The sequence below is a fragment of the Bubalus bubalis genome, chromosome 12, assembly GCF_019923935.1.
Source record: "Bubalus bubalis isolate 160015118507 breed Murrah chromosome 12, NDDB_SH_1, whole genome shotgun sequence".
Lineage (NCBI taxonomy): Eukaryota > Metazoa > Chordata > Mammalia > Artiodactyla > Bovidae > Bubalus > Bubalus bubalis.
The window spans coordinates 4,170,126-4,190,848 of NC_059168.1; the positions used below are offsets into that span (position 1 = coordinate 4,170,126).

General features: G+C 39.2%; 1 protein-coding gene across 10 annotated transcripts in view; it reads right to left on the reverse strand.

Annotated features, from left to right (window-relative positions):
- The window catches only part of TSGA10 (testis specific 10), a 108,948-nt gene that overhangs the window by 65,981 nt on the left and 22,244 nt on the right, over positions 1 to 20,723 (reverse strand). For 5 of the 10 annotated variants that reach the window (XM_044925642.2, XM_025260694.3, XM_025260689.3 and 2 more), the window contains exons 2-3: positions 12,662 to 12,790; positions 1,022 to 1,237 (exon numbers count right to left, since the gene is read on the reverse strand). Coding sequence is in view for 3 of the 10 variants with exons in the window: in XM_025260689.3 (XP_025116474.3) it covers positions 1,022 to 1,237; positions 12,662 to 12,790 (345 nt within the window). In the remaining 7 variants the exon portion in view is untranslated. Of the gene's footprint in view, positions 1 to 1,021; positions 1,238 to 12,661; positions 12,791 to 20,723 lie in introns of those variants that run through there. The other 5 variants (XM_044925643.2, XM_025260697.3, XM_025260692.3 and 2 more) reach the window with 3 other exon arrangements.

Consider the following 20,723-nt stretch of genomic DNA (forward strand, 5'->3'; position numbering starts at 1 on the left):
ATCTAATACAGTTATGTAAAGTTTAAAAATAAAATAAATTTAAAAAAAAAAAAAAACCATCTTTTTTTTAAGTGTGAAATAAATTTCATGTGTGTGCGTGTGAAAACAAAAAAGAAGAATGGAAATATACATATCTATTTGTTGGCAGATACCTCTGCAGAAGATAAAAGGCTTAAAGAGAAAGAGAACTCTTCTACATATAGAACATCCCCATTGCTTAAAGTTTTTACCGTGTCTACATATTACTTGGGCTTCCCAGGTGACCAGTGGTAAAGAATCCAATTGCCAATGCAGAAATGCAAGAGCTGCAGGTTCAATCCCTAGGTTGGGAAATCCTCTGAAGGAGGAAATGGCAACCAACTCTAGTATTCTTGCCTGGTAAATGCCATGGACAGAGGAGCCTGGAGGGCTACAGTCCACGGGGTCGCAGAGTCAGACACAACTGAGCATGAGCACATATTTCCTATTACTTAGGAAATTTTTTGAGCAAATTTTTTAAAAGAAAATATGAAATACAATATAATTTAATCCTTAGAATAGACAATACAATGTCAAATCTAAAAAACCTTCAGATGATATAAATGAGTATGTCACTTTTCCTACTGCATTAATAATTTGTTGTTGTTTAATCATTAAGTTGTGTCCAGCTCTTTTTTTGACCCCCATGGACTGTAGCCCGCCAGGCTCTTCTGTCCATGGGATTCTCCAGGCAAGAATACTGGACAGAGTTGTTTTGCCAGGGGATCTTCTCAACCCAGGGATTGAACCTGCATCTCCTGCATTGGCAGGTGGATTCTTCACCACTGAGCCACCAAGGAAGCCTGAATTAATCGCATGATGTTTAAATAGAACTAAAATCCTGATCAGTACCTAGTTGGAGGTTAACTAGACTTGTTATGGTGATTATTTTGCAATACATACAAATATCGATTCATTATGTTGTACACTTGAAACTAACATAATGTAATATGTCCACTATACCTCAATTAAAAAAAAACCTGATTAGTGATAAATCTAGTACCTTTGCTTCTTCAAGTTCCTTGTCAGCCGTATCCACGACAAAATTTTTTTCTTTTTCTAGTTGCTCTGCTAGTTGGTCAATTTTAATCAATTCTTGACAAAGGTGCTCATTGTGGCTGGTTAAATCATCTACTCGACTGCTTACCACCTCCTTACTATCCAAGAGTTTCTTAACATATTCTTCCAAGCCATGATTTGTCTGTTTGAGATCTTCAATCTGTTGTAATGAGAAAGAAAATAATCACATTAAAGGATTTCCTTAGCTTCCCTCTGAGGAGAACAATTAGGTGACTGGATTTAGGAAGGGAGGTTTGCTTCCCTGGCAGGGAAACTTAACTATGTATCTTTTTTCTGAATTTTGTACCATGTGACTATATTACCTATCTGAAAAATATATACTAAATAAATATTTTAAGTTCATATAGCTATAACTCTCAAGACAATTTTCAGCTTAGAAACAAAAAAACTTACTGTTGATTTTTTAGAAAAATTGCCAAATACTTGTATCTGCAGACAAGGAACCAGTCTTGAAGTAATTATTGTTATATTATTATCATTAAAATCACCAATTAGGCATTCTTTAGAATAGAAATTTCTAATTATTGTTATCAAAATATGTTAACTCTTTAGAAAAATCGTTTTGAACATATCAGTAACTTACTTGACTAAGCTAAATACTGATACCAAATCAATCAAGTATTTGCTGACTAAAGTGGAGGACCACAGCTTCCTTTCCCAGCCCACTAGCAAACCATCAATGGATGAAGAAAAGGGCCTTTTCTATCACGAAGGTATCCAAATGCCTTTAAAGGAAAAAAAATATGTTAGACTCATTGAATAAGGATAATATGTTAAGAATTTTGTTAACTTCAAAAGATACAAAGATAGGTTAAGTATCTGCTCAAGGAGAATGTATTGTTTACTTAAGAAAACACATATACAGTATGTAAATGCCATAAAAGAAATATCTGAGATAAAGTGGTGGCACAAAGGTCCTTTTCCACAAGATCTGCCTTGTATATTTAACAAATATTTACTGAGTACCTACTATATCCAAGGTACTGTGTTGGTGTAAGATGTAAAAAGAAGAAAAAACAATTTTGGTCTTTAAAGAACATCTAAAATAGCTAAACCCCTTATCTAACATTATTCTTAGCTCTAGTATTGTTTTTTGTTGTTGTTGTTGTTATAACTGTGCCCTTTTCAAACAACTGGAGACAGCTCTTTCCAAACCATCAAAATCAACAAAGTTTTCTTTAAAAATATAAACTGTAATATTTGTCACATATGTAAGGAAGTATCCTAAAGGTCATGAGTTACATATAACTAAGTGTAGTACAAAATGGCAACCCACTCCAGTGTTCTTGCCTGGAGAATCCCAGGGACGGGGGAGCCTGGTGGGCTGCCGTCTCTGGGGTCGCACAGAGTCGGACACGACTGAAGCGACTTAGCAGCAGCAGCAGTAATACAATGACGTTTATTATGCTCAAGAAGATGAGAAAAGTCATTATTTTAACCCAACTCTCACTTTGGTATTCTTGCCTGGGAAATCTCATGGACAGAGGGGCCTGGTGGGCTATAGTCCAGGGGGTTGCAACGAGTCGGACACAACTGAGCAACTAACCAACAGTAAAACAAGGCACCTTAACCTGTGAGATTTACAGGTAAAGAATTTAAGTTGTCAAACCCAGGAAATGAGAAAAAATGTGAAGAAGCTTTTTAAAAAAAAAAAGCAAAAAGGTAACTGTAAATGCACTTATTTGTTTAGTTGAGTTTTTACACAACCAGGCTGAATTGCAGCAATACTTCCTACTCTCTTCTTTTTTGGTCTTCTCCCAACTACAGCTAAAAATTCTTTGAAAATGCAGATTTGAGGTAATTCCTGGAGAAGGCAATGGCACCTCACTCCAGTACTGTCGCCTAGAAAATCCCATGGACGGAGGAGCCTGGTAGGCTGCAGTCCATGGGGTCGCTAGGAGTCGGACATGACTGACCGACTTCCGTTTCACTTTTCACTTTCATGCATTGGAGAAGGAAATGGCAACCCACTCCAGTGTTCTTGCCTGGAGAATCCCAGGGACGGGGGAACCTGGTGGGCTGCCGTCTATGGGGTCGCACAGAGTCGGACATGACTGAAGTGACTTAGCAGCAGCAGTATGGTGCTTCCTTACACTGAGAATGAGACGAACAAATTCCATTTGTGATCCAAGGCCAATGTCTGTAAAGCCCTTTCCACCATCTTCAATATATACCTAACTACTAGACAGGCTGTAAGAAACAGTCTCACATAGACTCTACTTAATGCACTGTGGTGACCTGGAAGGAAGTCCAAAAGGGAGGAGGTACATGTATATGGAACTAACACAAGGTTGTAAAGCAACTATATTCCAATAAAAATTAATTAAAAAAAAAGAAACAATCTCGCTAAACTGAGTTTAAAACCTCTATTAGAGAATTTATTGAAAAGTGCTATATACTATGTTACAGAACCCTCTTTTTAAGAATCCTCAGGGATATAGAATGGATAAATAATAAGGCCCTACTGTATAGTCCAGGGAATTATATTCAATATTCTGTAATAGACCATAATGGAAAAGAAAATTAAAAATGATATACATATAACTGAATCACTTTGCTGTACATATCAGAAGCTAACACATTATAAATCAACTATACTTCAATAAATAAAAAAAGACAGAACCCTCAGGGAGAGCTTTGCTCAGGTCTCTGGTTTCAGGAAAAAATGTACCTCTTTGTATACCTGGTTTGTTTTTATCCTTTGGACCATATATTATTTAACTACAATTTCGTTGCTGCCTTTGCCTCTATGAACTCTAAAACAACCTGCAGCTCACCCTTAGTAACTAGTACAGAAACCATGCAATGATATCCTGGTGGCTCTTCTCATCCATGATTGCACGTTTCTTTCCTTTCCCCTGCTCTCATTACCTACTGTCATTACTAGTTATTTTTCTTAAACTATAGGATGTGGGGTAATCAAACAAACTTCAATTTGTCTGTCTTTTTGTCTCTGTTCACAGTTTCTATGGTGCCATGTCTCTGAGCAACAAGAACATGCTAAACCTGTTTGCTAACCTTCCACTGCCCCAGGAGAGGTTACAGGTTTTTCTCCTCTGGAGAGGAGAAATCTGTAACCTCTTATTTATATAAAAAGCTTCTTATATAGTTTTATCTTAGTATTTTTATAAGACGTATTATAATCATGTCTTTACTTCCCTGACCCTTCCACTAAATTCTAAGTAACTTTAAAGGGCTCATGTTTCTAATTTCTGGATCAACATAGCTCTCATTTCTGTATCATTTATCATATATCTAGCCTATAATGCTAAATTATTATTTAGCATTATAAATAAATAAATACTCCCCTCACCTCAACATTAAGCCCTACTTTTACTTAATTCCAAGACACAAGTACTTAGAGGAGGACGTGAGAAAGGACATGGGCTTTTGGGCTGAGGCAGCCAGGTTTAAGGCTTGCTATAGTTCTTCACTAGTCACTTGACCTCAGGCAATTTACCAGATTTTCTTGATCCTGAGATGCATCTGATTTCAGAAAAAAACAAATGAAGCCTCCTAAATCTCATCTGCTAAATGGGGAGAATACCTATAATTTGCAGGGAAAGTTAGAAAGATCTAAAAGTTCAAGTAAAATTGCTGGCAGATAACAGGTAATCAAACAAAAGGTTTTATTTAAATAAAAACATTTTGAAATAACTAAAAGTTCACAGGAAGCTGCAAAGGTAGTAGAGAGGTTCATGTGCCTTTAATCCAGTTTTTCCAACAGTTACATCTTAAATAATTACAGCACAATATCAAACCCAGAGATTTGACATTGGGACAGTGTGTGTCTCTTGGTCTATATCATTTTATCACGTAAACTGCTGTAACTACCACCTCCGTAAGATACAGAACTATTCCATCTCCACAACGATCACCCTCCCCTTACTCCTTTACAGTCACAGCCATTCCCTCCTCACCCTTAAATGTCAACAATCATTAATCTCTATAATTTTGTCGTTTGGAGAATGCAACATAAATAGGTAGATAACATAAATAAATGCTGGCAAAATTCCATATAGTGAAAGCTATGGTTTTTCCAGTAGTCATGTACAGACGTGAGAGTTGGACCATTAAGAAGGCTGAGTGCCGAAGAATTGATGCTTTTGAACTACGGTGCTGGAGAAGACTCTTGACAGTCCCTTGGACTGCAAGGAGATTAATCCAGGCAATCCAAAAGGAAATCAACCCTGAATATTCACTGGAAGGACTGATGCTGAAACTGAAGCTCCAATACTTCAGTCACCTGATGTGAAGAGCCGACACACTGGAAAAGACCCTGATTCGAGGAAAGAGTGAGGGCAGGAGGAGAGAGCGGCAACAGAGGATGAGATGGCTGGATGGCATCACCGACTCAATCAACATGAGTCTGAGCAAACTACAGAACAGTGAAGAACAGGGAAGCCTGGCGCACTGCAACCCCTGGGGTTGGACACAACTCAGCAACAACAACATAACATAAACAGAGTCATGTGATACAGATCACAGTATGTTATCTGTTGACATTGGTTTTTTCACTCAAAACAGTGCCCTTGATATCTAAATTGCTATGTGGAGCAATAGTTCTTTGTCATTGCTGAATAATATTTCACAGTATGGATTACCATGGTTTGTTTAATCATTCACCACTTAAGCAAAATTTTAGATGTTTCCAGTTTGGGACTACAACAAATAAAGCTACTATGAACAACTGTATACAGGTTTTTGAGTGAACATAATTTTCATTTCTCTGGAATAAATTCCCAAGAGAAAAGTTTCTGAGTTGTATGGTAATGTACATTTAGTGTTTTAAGAACTAAACTATTTCCAAAGTGGCTGTACCATTCCCCAATGCCATCAAGAATATATGAGTGATCCTCATCTTTGCCAGCTTTTCGTACTGTCACTGTTTTTTTATTTTAACTGCTCTCAACAGTATGCATTGTTATATCATCATGGTCTTAATTTGTATTTCCCTGTTAGAAAAGATGAACATCTTTTTGTTTACAATATTTCTTTCTGTGAAATATATCTTCATATACTTTGTTCATTTTCTACTTGGATTGCTTGCTTTTTTTTACCTGTTGAGTTTTGAGAGTTCTCCACATTTGTTCTCGATATGAGTCCTTTGACAGAAACAGGGATTGTGGCTTATCTTTTCATCCTATTAACAGGGGCTTTTGCAGAGCAACTAAAAAGCCTCTTGATGAAAGTGAAAGTGGAGAGTGAAAAACTTGGCTTAAAGCTCAATATTCAGAAAATGAAGATCATGGCATCCGGTCCCATCACTTCATGGGAAATAGATGGGGAAACAGTGTCAGACTTTATTTTTCTGGGCTCCAAAATCACTGCAGATGGTGACTGCAGCCATGAAATTAAAAGACGCTTACTCCCTGGAAGGAAAGTTATGACCAACCTAGATAGCATATTCAAAAGCAGAGACATTACTTTGCCAACAAAGGTTCGTCTAGTCAAGGCTATGGTTTTTCCTGTGGTCATGTATGGATGTGAGAGTTGGACTGTGAAGAAGGCTGAGCGCCGAAGAATTGATGCTTTTGAACTGTGGTGTTGGAGAAGACTCTTGAGAGTCCCTTGGACTGCAAGGAGATCCAACCAGTCCATTCTGAAGGAGATCAGCCCTGGGATTTCTTTGGAAGGAATGATGCTAAAGCTGAAACTCCAGTACTTTGGCCACCTCATGAGAAGAGTTGACTCATTGGAAAAGACTCTGATGCTGGGAGGGATTGGGGGCAAGAGGAGAAGGGGACGACAGAGGATGAGACGGCTGGATGGCATCACTGACTCGATGGATGTGAGTCTCAGTGAACTCCGGGAGTTGGTGATGGACAGGGAGGCCTGGTGTGCTGTGATTCATGGGGTCGCAAAGAGTTGGACACAACTGAGCGACTGATCTGATCTGATATGATCTTGCAGAGCAAAGGGCTTAAATCTTGATGAAATTCAAATCATCAACTTTTTCTTTTACGAATCATATTTCTGCTCTCTTGTCTAAGAACTCTTCAGCAAGTCCAAGATCCTGAAGATTTTTTCCTGTTATCTTTTAAAAGTTTCATAGTTTTTGCTTTACATTTGATCCACTTTGAGTTAATTTTTGTGTAAGGTATGAGGTTTAGGTCTAGGCTAATTTTTTTCCCTAAAAGATATCCAACAACTTTTGTTGAAGACTCCCTTTCTTCATTAGACTGTATTTGTACCTCTGCCAAAAATCATCTGGCTGTACTTGTGTAAGGCTATTTCTGGATTCTCTATTCTGTATCATTGATCTGTGTCTATTACTCTAGCAATACCATACAATCATGATTATTATGGCCATATATTAAGTTTTAAAATCAAAGAGAATGACTCTTTCCACCTTGTTCTTTTTCAAAATTATTTTTTCCTGGGATTTTGATGGGAATCACACTAAATCTGTATATCAATTTGGAAAGAATTGACATCTTTATTAGGTTGAGGCTTCCAATCCCTGAACATTTGTTTAGATCTACTCTGATTTCTCTTATTAACATTTCACAGTTTTCAGAATGTAAGTGCATACTTATTTAGCTAGATTTATATCCAAAGAGTACATTTTCTATTTGAGTGATTGTAAATGGTATTGCATTTTTTTAAATTTCCGCAACTTAATTATAATATACAAATATACAATATGTTTGTCTTGTATTTTGACCTTTTGAACTCATTTATTAGTTCCAGTTTCTACACTGTAGATTTTATAAGATTTTCCAGCAAGAAGATCACGTCATCTGTAAACAGGGAAAGTTTCATTTCTTCATTTGGGTCTGAATGCCTTTCAAGCTAGCTATATCATTATATTTGAAGTGAATTTCTCACAGACAGCATAAAGCTAGGTCATGTTCTTTTTAATCTACTGTGACAATTTCTATCTTTTAATTGGTGTATTTAGATTACATATATATAATGTATTTACTTTTATGCTAAGATTCAAGTGTGATTTTTTTGTTATTTTCTGGGTTTTTTTTTAATTTTTGTTTTATTTTACCTGCTTTCCTCTGAGTTACTTGAACATTTTTTAGAATTCCATTTTGATTTATACATAGCAATTTTCAGTATATCTCTTTGTAGAGATTCTTAGTTGTTGCTCTAGGTGTTTCATTTATATTCATAAGCTATCACAGCCTCCAGGCTTTCTGGGTACAATTTGTAAAGAATCCACCTACCAATGCAAGAGACAGGAGTTCGACCTCTGGGTAGGGAATACTCCCTGGAGTAGGAAACCGCACCCCACTCCAGTATTCTTGCCTGGAAAATTCCTCATGGACAGAGGAGCCTGGTGGGCTCTAGTCCATGGGGCTGCAAAGAATCAAATATAACTGAGTGACTAAGCACACATCACAGCCTACATTTTACTAGTTCAAGTGAAGTGAAAATTATTACCTCCTTTTATGTCCCCTACCCTCCTCTATTAATAAGATAATTGTCTTAAATATTCCCTTTGCATGCATTGAGAAAGACATCTGACAGACATAATTCAGAAAAGTAGAAAAGGAAATTCTATCAGAGCTACCCATATTTTTGCTCTATGGATTGTTCTTCCTTCCCTCTTGTTCTTCCAAGACTACACCTTTTATCACTTCCTTCTTCATTAGAGAAATTCTTTTAGCTATTCTTTTAGGGTAGCTTTGCTGGCAACAAACTCAGTTTTCTTCATTTGAGAACATCTTAATTTGCCCTTCATTTGTGAAAGATACTTCTCTAAATACAGAATATGTACTAGGTTGACAGTTCTTTTCTTCCAGCACTTGAAAAAATGTTGTGCCACTTCCTTCTGATATCCATGTTTTTGGATTTGCAGTCATTTAAATTGGTGTTCCCCTATAAATTATGAATTATTTCTCTCATTTCTTTCAAGATGTTTTTTATCTTTACTTTTCAGTTTGAATATGAAGTGTCTCAGGGTAGATTTCTTTGGGAGACCACTAGTAGGTTTTCACTCACCTTTCAAATTTGGGGAATATTTAGCCATTATTTCTTCAAATGTTTTTTCAGCCCCACCTTCTCTTACCTCTTTCTGGGACTCCAGCCATCCAAATGCAGAGCGTTTCTTATAGGCCCACCTGTCCCAGAGGTTTTGCTCACATTCTTTTCAATCTATTTTCTCTCTATTGTTCACATTAGGTAATTTCTCTGTTTCTACTCTCATGTTCAGTGATTCATTCTTCTCTTCTCCATGTTTTTGTTTGTTGAGTTTTTAATTTCTGTTACAGAACATCCCAAAATTTACCACTCCAACCATTTTTAAGTGTAAAATTCAGTAGCATTAAGTACATTCACAACATAGTGTGACCATCCCATATATAATTCCCAGGACTTTTTCATCATCATAAACAGAAACTGTACCCATTAAATAATCACCTATGAATCTAACTCTTGTAAGTGGAATCATACAATATTTGCCCTGTACCTTACTTCAGTTAGCACACCATTTTCAGGGCTCATCCATCTTGTTGTCTCCCATCTGAATTAAGGCTGAATAAAGTTCCGTTGCTTGTATATACCTCACTTTGTTTATGCATTCATCTGTCAATCGACATCTGGGTTTTTTCTGCATTTTGGCTATCATGAACTTTGGAATACAAGTGTCTGTTTAAGTCCCTGCTTTTAATCATTTGAGGATATTCCTGGGAGTGGAATAGCTGGATCACATGGTAATTCTATACTTAATTTTTTGAGGAATTACCAAACTTTTTTGTTAAACAATTTTACATTAGCAATGCATAAATAACTCCAGATTCTCCACATCCTCATCAATATGTGTTATTTTTTGCTTTTTGATGATAGCTAGTGGTCCTAATTGGTGTGAAGTGATATCTCATAGTGGTTTTGATTTGCATTTCCTTAAAGACTGTGATGCTGATCATCTTTTCATATGCTTATGGCCATTTGTATCTCTTCTCTGGAGAAATACCTACTCAAGTCTTTTGCCCATTTTTGAACTGAGTTGTTTTGGGTTTTCTTGTTGCTGAGTTGTAGGATTCTTTATATACTCTGGATATTAACTCCTTATCAGATACATAATTTGGAAATCTTTTCTCCCATGTGTTTTTTTCTTTAACAGACCTTACTTTTTTAGAGCAGTTTTAGGTTTACAGAAAAACTGACCAGTAAGTACAGAGTTTCCACACACCCCTTCTCCCCTCTTCCACTCACCCCAATTTCCCCTTATTTACATCTTGTTTTAGTGTGGTACATTGGTTACAACTGATGAACCAACATTATAAATTATTATTAACTAAAGTCCAGTGTTTAATTAGGGTCCACTCCTTGGGCTGTAGATTCTGTGGGTTTTTACAAATGTATAGTGACATGTAGCTATTGTTACTGTATTATACAGAATATATACTGCCCTAAATATCCACTGTGCTCCATTCACCCCTCCCTCCAAACCCCTGACAACCAGTGATCTTCTAATGTCTTTGCTTGGTCTTTCCCAGATGGTCCTGAAGTTGGAGTCACAGAGTATGTAATCTTTTCAGATGGGCTTTTAACACCTCACAATATCCTTTCAAGGTTCTTTCATGTCTTTTTATGGCTTGATCGCTCATTTCTCTTTATCAATGAATAATACTCTACTGTATACCACAGTTTATCTATTCATCTATTGAAGAACATCTTGTTTGCTGCCAAAATTCCACTGGAATAATACTTAATTAATACTTTATATCTTTTGTTTCTTTGATGATATTTTCTGTTTGTTTCAAGCACGCTCAAAATTGCCTGTTAAAGCATCTATTTGAGGGCTAATTTAAAATCTTTGTCAGATAACTGTTATATCTGATTCATCTCTGCATTGGTGAGGACACCAATTAGGGTTCAGGTTACGGTTAGCGACACCTCTTTTCTCACAGAGGTTGACAGCATCCTGATTTGGGGGATGAGGAGTGATTTTATCTTTTATTGAGGTCTGGTAGTCTAAGACACTGACTCGTGTCTTTTGGGAGGCTTCCTGTGACACTGCTCCAGCAGGAAAAGAGGGACACTGGCTTGTTACTGTGGACAGGAGCGGAAGTCCAATCTCTCCATAAGGCCTCGGGTAACACCCAGGAAACGTGGGGCTTCTTGTGACTGCTAGGCAGGGATGAGAATTCATCCTCTGCTGATACCACCAGAGCGAGCAGGAAGAGAGGCATCTTATTACTGCTCCCACGTACTCCCCACAGCCACTGTGGGTGGGTGGACTTGTTCCTGCTGTAGGGTGGTAAAGGTTCTGACTCTGCATTAGGTCACCTCTGATATCACCCCAGCAAACAGAAAAAGGAAGCTTCTCTTACTACCAGGTGGCAGTGGACTTCCTGGCTCCCCACATGGTCTCTGCTGACAATGTGGGATTGGGGACTTCCTTACTGCCTGATGGACGCTAAAGTCTTAGTTCCCCACTCAGCCTTCTCTGATACAACAGTGGTGGGATGGGGGCCTTCTGGGGCAGGGTGGCAGGGGATGAGGCAAGGTGGGCTCCTTGTTATAGTATGACAAGGGTGGACGTCTAGGCTTTTATGGGGCTAGATTTCTCCTTGGTATTTGCTAAGAGTGGGAAGTTCTTATCTAAGAGTAATTTGCCTTGCTAGATTGCCCATTTCCTAGTCCTTTGGCTAGGAGGCATGGCTTTTCTGACACCTTTTTTAACCTGTATCCCTTATTTCTGGTTGCCAGTTTTTCCAGTACTCTGCCTGGGATACCTGGAGCACAAAGAAAAACCAGAAACTTCCTACCACATCCTAACAGTCACTGGGCGCTGAGATGCCTAGCAACTCTTCCTTCTGCTCACCTGTCAAAGTGTTTTTAGGTTTGCTTCACACATAATATTCAGGGTTTCTGCTGTACTTAGTGGAAAGAGTAAGGAAAAGCAAGTCTACTCCATTTTCCTATAAGAGGAAGTTTCTTTTAACAGCCTTGTTGGCTAGGAAAAATAGTAAGGAATCTATCTGCAATGCAGGAGACCCAGGTTCAATCTCTGGGTCAAGAAGATCCCTTGGAGAAGGCAATGGCAACCCCCTCCAGTTTCTTGTCTGGAGAATTCCATATACAGAGGGGCCTGGTGGACCACAGTCCATGGGGTTGCAAAGAATCGGCCACGACTAAGTGACTAACACTTTTCACTTCATTAATAGCTATTCCACAGGTCAGACACCAGGAGACCAGAAGTAGTACTGATCTTGGGAGTTCACAGATCTGGAATCAAATTCTAGCTAAACTGGGAGTTCAGGGAAATCCTAGCTCTGTCACTCATTAGTCAAATATAATAATTCTTTAACCTCTCGGAACTTTAGCTTCCACATCTGTAAAATGGATATGACACCACAGTCTTACAAAGTCAGGATGACGAAGTAAGATTATGTACTTAAAAGCATCTGATCTGATACCTGGCACACAGTCTGTACTCACTCTGAACCTGTGTGTTTTCAAGGTGGTTAAGATAAAAATGGAATGATTTTAGACCCATACAATTTAAATGAGTACTGAATGAGAATTTATTCTCTATCTTATTTTAATATAGGCCCTCATCCTAAATTAACTTAGGGACATATGCACAGAAACTAAGTGTAACCTGTAATTTCAGTGTAGAGATGAATTTGTCTTGATTTCTCACTTCTTGCTCTAGCTGGAGAATATTCTGGTATTTTTCAGCTTCAGAAACTGGAGCCCCTAGACCAAAATCATGTTCTTTGGTGGTAACCTGGTGGAAAGAATGAGAATAATACAGAGACATTTAGGTTTAAAACAGCCATGTGATTTCCCATAACAATTAAAATTTTGAAAATTGGTAACATTCAATTAAAAAAATGCTTTTAACCTTGTTCCACCAGGTAAAAGGACTTCATCAAGTTTTAGTTTCTTAAAACTTTACATTACAAAACTTTTTCCATGTGTTTTCTATATATGGAACTACAATCTTGAACACAATTTTTTAAAAAGACATACCCCACTGTATATAAGGAAACAGGCTGCTGCTGCTAAGTCACATCAGTCGTATCCAACTCTGTGCGACCCCATAGGTCGTGTCCAACTCTGTGCAACCCCATAGACGGCAGCCCACCAGGCTCCCCCGTCCCTGGGATTCTCCAGGCAAGAACACTGGAGTGGGTTGCCATTTCCTTAGGGTCAGCAGCAATGGTCAATTTCCAGGCCTATGATATTCAATACAGCAGCCACTAGCTACCTGTTCATTGCTGTTTTTGTGTATTAACAAAAAGATTTGCTACCCATATCACAAAGGGCCAACTTCCCTAATATATAAATAATTCCTATAAATAAAAAAAGGAAAGGAAATACTGTAATATAAAACTGGCCAAGAATAAAGGGCTTCCCAGGTGGCTCAGTGGTAAAGAATCCACCTGCAATGCAGGAGACCCTGGTTCAATCCCTGTGTCAGGAAGATCCCCTGGAGGAGAAAATGGCATCCCACTCCAGGATTCTTACCTGGGAAATCCCATGGACAGAGGAGCCTGGCAGGCTACAGTTCATGGGGTCAAAAAGAGTTGGACACGACTGAGCATGCACCCATGCACCAGGATATTTCACAGAAATGACTTTTAAACACATTTCAAGATATTTAATCTCATCATTTAGAGGGATACAAATTAAAACAACACTGAAATACCATTTTTTAATCATCGCATTGGCAAAGATTATAAAGTTGGTTATATAACTTAACATTCTTAAATATCACTAGTAGCAGTGTAAATAGATACAATATTTATGGAAACAACTGGGTAAAATCTAGCAACATTACAAATCCACACAGCTTCTGTACAAATAATTCCATTTCTAGGATTTTTCTACACACATATTTGCACATGGGCAAAACAACAAATGTTAAAGATTTTCCACTTTAGCATACTACACATGGGATTTCCCACGTGGCACTAGTGGTAAAGAATCCGCCTGCCAATACAGGAGACATAAGAGATGTGGGTTCAATCCCTGGGTCAGAAAGATCCCCTGGAGGAGGCAATGGCAACCCACTCCAGTATTCTTGCCTGGAGAATCCCATGGACAGAGAAGCCTGGCAGGCCACAGTCCATAGGGTCGTAAAGGGTCAGGCAGACACCACTGAAGCGACTTGGAATGCACACATGCATACTATACACACTACTCTGCACATGCTTTTTTTCACTTGACTATGTATCTTAGAACCTGTATAATTTACGGAAATAATCTGTTCTGTCAATCAAGGCTGCTATTATGTTAAGAGAGAATTTGCTACAAGCAAAGCAACACAGATGCTGCACTCCAGAACCTAGTTCTTGGGAAATTACAGGATCAGTATCCCCAGTCACTGAACTTTGTCACACCCTGTGCAAACCAGCCCGTAGCAGTCTGATATGTTTATTTTTCTTTTTCCCTTTCTCGAACCAAGACACAAATCTGCTTTTTCTTCTCCAGTCCAGCAGTTCCTGCCTGTCCTAGAACGTAAGCATTAGATTCCACATAGGCATTTCTAATTATGAATCGTTTTAGGCCTTTATGGGTTAGGCTGAAATCCTAACCACCATTTCTTACATAGTTTCTGTTGAAAAACATATTCTTAGTTATAAACATGCAACTCAGTATAACAATCAAATGACTCCTCACTACTTTTCAAATTTTAGTAAACGTGAATAATTTGGGAATCTTGTTAAAAATGCAGATTTTTTTTTTTTTAATTCACAGTCGATCTGAAATATTGCATTTCAAGAAGCTGCTCAGCGGGAATTTTCTGGTTATCCAGTGGTTACGAGTGCTTATTTCCAACCAAGGGGCTGGGATTCAATCCCTGGCCAGGGAACTAAGATTCTGCAAGCCCACAAGTTGCACAACTGAAAAATAAAAATAAAGTAAATAAAACATGAAAAAGAAAAAGCTTCTCATACAGATGAACCTATTTGTAAAGCAGAAACAGAGACATGGGCGTAGAGAACAAACATATAGACAGCAAAGGGGTAAATGAGGGGTGGAATGAATTGGGAGATTGGGACTGACATATATACACTGGGGTTTCCCTGCTAGCTTAGTCAGTAAAGAATCTGCCTGCAGTGCACGAGACTTGGGTTCTATCCCTAGGTTGGGAAGATCCCCTTGAGAAGCAAATGGCAACCCACTCCAGTATTCTTGCCTGGAAAATCCTATGGACAGAGGAGTCTGGCAGGCTACAGTCCATAGGGTCATGAGAGTCGGACATGACTTAGCAAGTAAACCATACATACACTATTGATCACATGAATAAGATAGATAACTAATGAGAACCTACTGTATAGGAACCTACTGTATACCTACTGTATAGCACAGGGAACTCTATTCAGTGACAAAGAGGGGATATATATATACATTTGGCTGATTCACGTTGCTGTACATCAGAAACTAACAGAACACTGTAAAGCAACTATACTCCGATAAATACTGAAAAAAAAAAAGAGTGGCATGAGAACTCTTAGTCGCACTAAGTGAGATTTAGTTCCCTGACCAGGGATCGAATCTGGGTCCTCTGCATTAAAAGCATGAAGTCTTAGCCACAGGACCGTCAGGGATGCCCCCATATTATCTTCTGTTCATGAGCCCTGCCCTCACCCTTTTCTCCATCAAACTAAAAGAAACTTCTAATGCTGGGTCCAGCCCCAGCAGGATCCAAGGGTACCCTCAGGATGGACGGCGTCAGCGAATGAATGACATGGGGAGGCCAAGCTTCGGTGAGCGAGGCCCGTAACTTTATTTTCAAAAGGAGCTTTTATACCCTGACTTGTACATAGAGGGAAATGAAAGATGCAAGGTCATGCAGAGTCAGCCCAAACACTCCAGCAGTTTTGCCCTTATCGAAACCAGGATTTTTTTCTGTATGCCTTTCCATAAACAAGGGTCTTATGCTATGTACATTATCTTCCGGCCTGGAGGCCTGTTGACATTTTATGACCCTTTTTTGATAAAGGTTGATCAACCAGAAAACTTGTTTTCCCTTGAAGTGTTTTTTCTTTATATTTCTAATCTGTGTCAGCCTCAGAAAGTACTAAACAATTACATTCTCACCGAGCAAAGGTGCAGTGGGTCACAACAAAGAAAGAACTTATTAGCTCAAAGGTCTGATGTGGTTAATACCAAGGCTACTACTTGTTTTTCTTACATTCCAACTACATTAACTAATGCACTCCCAGGTGCACAATGGACAAGGGATATGGGAACTTGGCAGCAAGCATTGGCCCAATAATGAAGCCCTTTACCAGTACTATTCTAATAATTTTTCACCCCTTAAAGGGCTCTATGCCCATTAGGACTTTTAGAATGTTTAGGCTTCCCGTGCTTTTCATGGTTGGGAAGTTGTGAATATTCATGTGTGTTAGTGTTAAGAGTATGGATAAACCAGTCAAGCAAGCTAGAATGCTAATCAGAGGGATTTGAATTGAAATACTCCTTTCATGTCCAGGAGACTTATTAATTACAGCCCTAAGTTGATTTTCTTCAGAGAAAGGTGGTCAGGGACAGCCCCCTGCTAATTTCAGAAGAGTTGGTGAAAAGCATAATATAGTAAACAGTAGACAGACAGATTTTGGTTTCGGGGTAGATACTCGAGCAGGTCCAGGGAGTCCCTCAAGTCCTGATCCGCCTTGCCTGTCAGGTCTCTTCCGCATGACCTTGTCATGGGTGGGATCTCCCGTGGTGGCTCCCGGCATTCTAAGGTTTGAATTCCAAATTCACCAGGAGGTTTTCTCTGTCTTCTCTGTCAAACAGTGATCACCTCTTCATTGAGACATCCAAGATACTGGTAATACAACAATTTATGTAGCTATGCATTTTCCATGATCTTCCTCACATAGTTATTAGTATCTTTCAGTTCGTTTAGTTCAGTTGCTCATTCGTGTCTGATTCTTTGTGACCCCATAGACTGCAGCACGCCAGGCCTCCCTGTCCATCACCAACTACTGAAGTTTACTCAAACTCATGCTCATTGAGTTGGTGATGCCATCCAAACATCTCATTCTCTGCCGTTCCCTTCTCCTCCCGCCTTCAATCTTTCCCAGTATCAGGGTCTTTTCTAGTGATTCAGTTCTTCACATCACGTGGCCAAAGTACTGGAGTTTCAGCTTCAACATCAGTCCTTCCATGAATATTCAGGACTGATTTGCTTGAGGATGTACTGGTTGGATCTCCTTGCAGTCCACGGGACTCTAAAGTCTTCTCCAACACCACAGTTCAAAAGCATCAATTTTTCAGTGCTCAGCTTTCATTATAGTCTAACTCACATCCATACATGACGACTAGAAAAACCATAGCCTTGACTAGATGAACCTTTGTTGGCAAAGTAATATCTCTGCTTTTTAATATACTGCCTAGGTTGGTCATAACTTTTCTTCCAATGAGTAAGCGTCTTTTAATTTCATGGCTGCCGTCACCATCTGCAGTGATTTTGGAGCCCAAAAAATTAGCCCAAAAAAGTATGTCACTGTTTCCATTGTTTCTCCATCTATTTGCCATGAAGTGATGGGACCAGATGCCATGATCTTAATTTTCTGAATGTTGAGTTTTAAGCCAACTTTTTCACTCTCCTCTTTCACTTTCATCAAGAGGCTCTTTAGTTCCTCTTCACTTTCTGCCATAAGGGTGGTGTCATCTGCACATCTGAGGTTATTGATACTTCTCCCAGCAATCTTGATCCCAGTTTGTGCTTCATCCAGCCCAGCATTCCTTATGATGCATATAAGTTAAATAAACAAGGTGACAATATACAGCTTTGACATACTCCTTTTCCTATTTGGAACCAGTCTGTTGTTCCATGTCCAGTTCTAACTGCTGCTTCCTGACCTGTGTACAGATTTCTCAGGAAGCAGGTAAGGTGATCTGATATTCCCATCTCTTTCAGAATTTTCCACAGTTTATTGTGATCCACACAGTCAAAGGCTTTGACATACTCATTAAAGCAGAAATAGATGTTTTTCTGGAACTCTCCTGCTTTTTCAATGATCTAGCGGATATTGGCAATTTGATCTATGGTTCCTCTGCCCTTTTGCAAAACCAGCTTGAACATCTGGAAGTTCATGGTTCATGTACTGTTGAAGCCTGGCTTGGAGAATTTTGAGCATTACTTTACTAGCATGTGAGATGAGTGCAATTGTGCGGTAGTTTGAGCATTCTTTGGCATTGCCTTTCTTTGGGATTGGAATAGAAATTGACCTTTTCCAGTTCTGTGGCCACTGCTGAGTTTTCCAAATTTGCTGGTATGTTGAGTGCAGCACTTTCACAGCATCATCTTCTAGGATTTGAAGTAGCTCAACTGGAATACCATTACCTCCACTAGCTTTGTTCATAGTCAGCTTCCTAAGGCCCACTTGACTTCACATTCCAGGATGTCTTGCTCTAGGTGAGTGATCACACCATCGTGATTATCTGGGTCATGAAGATCTGTTTTGTACAGTTCTTCTGTGTATTCTTGCCACCTCTTCTTAATATCTTTTGCTTCTGTTAGGTCCATACAATTTCTGTCCTTTATTGAGTCCATCTTTGCATGAAATGTCTCCTTGGCATCTCTAATTTTCTTGAGGAGATCTCTAGTCTTTCCAATTCTATTGTTTTCCTCTATTTCTTCGCACTGATAGCTGAGGAAGGCTTTCTTATCTCTCCTTGCTATTCTTTGGAACTCTGCATTCAAATGGGTATATCTTTCCTTTTCTCCTTTGCTTTTTGCTTCTCTTCTTTTCTCAGATATTTTTAAGGCCTCCTCAGACAGCCATTTTGCTTTTTTGCATTTCTTTTTCTTGGGGATGGTCTTGATCCCTGTCTCCTGTGCAATACCATGAACCTCCCTCCATAATTCATCACACACTCTGTCTATCAGATCTAGTCCCTTAAATCTATTTCTCACTTCCACTGTATAATCCTAAGGGATTTGATTAGTACCTTAAGAACAAGCAATATGCTAGAGCTCTCTGTATGCCCACAAAATCTGCACTGAGTTCTTTGGATAACAGGAAGGTGTCAATATAAATTTGTAGAGCTTGATAATGAAGCAGTGTACTAAAGCAGACAAAAGGGAACTTTCCCAGGGTGGAAGGGCGGAATTGGGAGTTGGAACTGACATATATACACAACTATGTACAAAATATCAACAGATAATTAATGAGAACCAATTGTACAGCACAGGGAACTCTACTCAGTGCTCTTTGGTGGCCTAAATGGGAAGGAAATCTAAAAAAGAGGGGATATATGTATACATATGACTGATTCACTTTGCTGTAAAGCAAGAAACACAACCCTGTAAAGCAACTATACTCCAATAAAAATTAATTTAAAAAAAGGAAGCTTCCCTCTTCTTTTGGTAAGATGAACAGTCAAGTTGACTATCAGTCAGGTCTAGAAATTAAAAGTATAGAGACCAAGAGTTTACCTGACAACCGTGAGCCATCATATTAGAGTTGCTGCTTTCCCTGCACTAGCTTTGGAAGCAATAAAGAGGGAGGGAAATCGGTCTATCTGAAATGGCCATGCCTGGCCTGCCAGTTTTTCCACCTTGGTCCACCTGAATATCTTCCACCTTCCCATGACCTCTGGATGGAACAGAGGTCAGAGAAGGCATGTAAGTAAAGTACAGAGTACTTTTCGAGCAGCAATTGTCACCCAAGCTAGAATCACAATCCTTCTCACTGGGGAAGTGCCGGGGTCCAGCCCTGGCTGATCCAGGGTATTCGAAGCGGGGACGGCGTCGGCGACTTATTTAATTATTTATTCATCAAAGATATAAAGAGTAATAGAATAAAGATAGCTCAGTGAGGAAATTCAGTGGAGAAAAGCGGCTGAAATAAGGATAGCTCAGTAGGAAAATTCAGTGGAGAAAAGAAGCTGAGTGGCTTGGTTTACGCGGAAAATCAATATAACCCGTGACACCAGGTTAGCTCTGACCACGGAGGCCGCAGGCGCCCTCTCGAATAGCGGAAGGTGCCCCACCTTAGACACCTTCTCGAGTGGGTCTTAGAAGCCCAGGCAAATAAATGGTCGCAGAGGACATCCGCGCTCCAGATGGACACTCAGCTGGAATTTGGGAGAGAGAGTGACATGGGGAGACCAAGTTTCAGTGAACAAGGCCCGCACTTTATTTTCCAAAGTAGTTTTTATACCTTAAGGTACGCATAGAGGATAATGGGGGAAGGGGTGGAGTCATGCAAGGACAGCAGTTCCTGGTTCTAATCTAAGCCAGGCTTTCAAACTTATCATATGCAAAAGTTCAGGTGATAGACATCATCTTCTGGCCCGGAGGCCTGTTAACATTTTAAGAAACTTATCTTTCTCTAAAGGTGATTATTCCAAAGTCAGGCGCCAGCCTTCCAAAAAGCATTGGACAAAGCTGCATTTTACATTTCTATACACCCATTATATCAATCAATACACTGCCAAGGACACAGTAGGTAAGGAGTATGGAGACTTAGCAGCAAACATTGGCCCAACAAGTGAAAAACCCTTCACCAATACAATTTCTAATCAATCTTTTAACTACTCAAAGGAATCTGTGTTTAGGCAGTTTAGAACATCTCCTGCCTCTCACAGTTGGGAGGCTCTGAACAATCACATGTGGCCGGAAAAACCCATTCAGGCAGGCTAGAGGATTTCCAAAGGAGTTTGTAGGTTGAAACACTGTCACATCCAAGAATTAT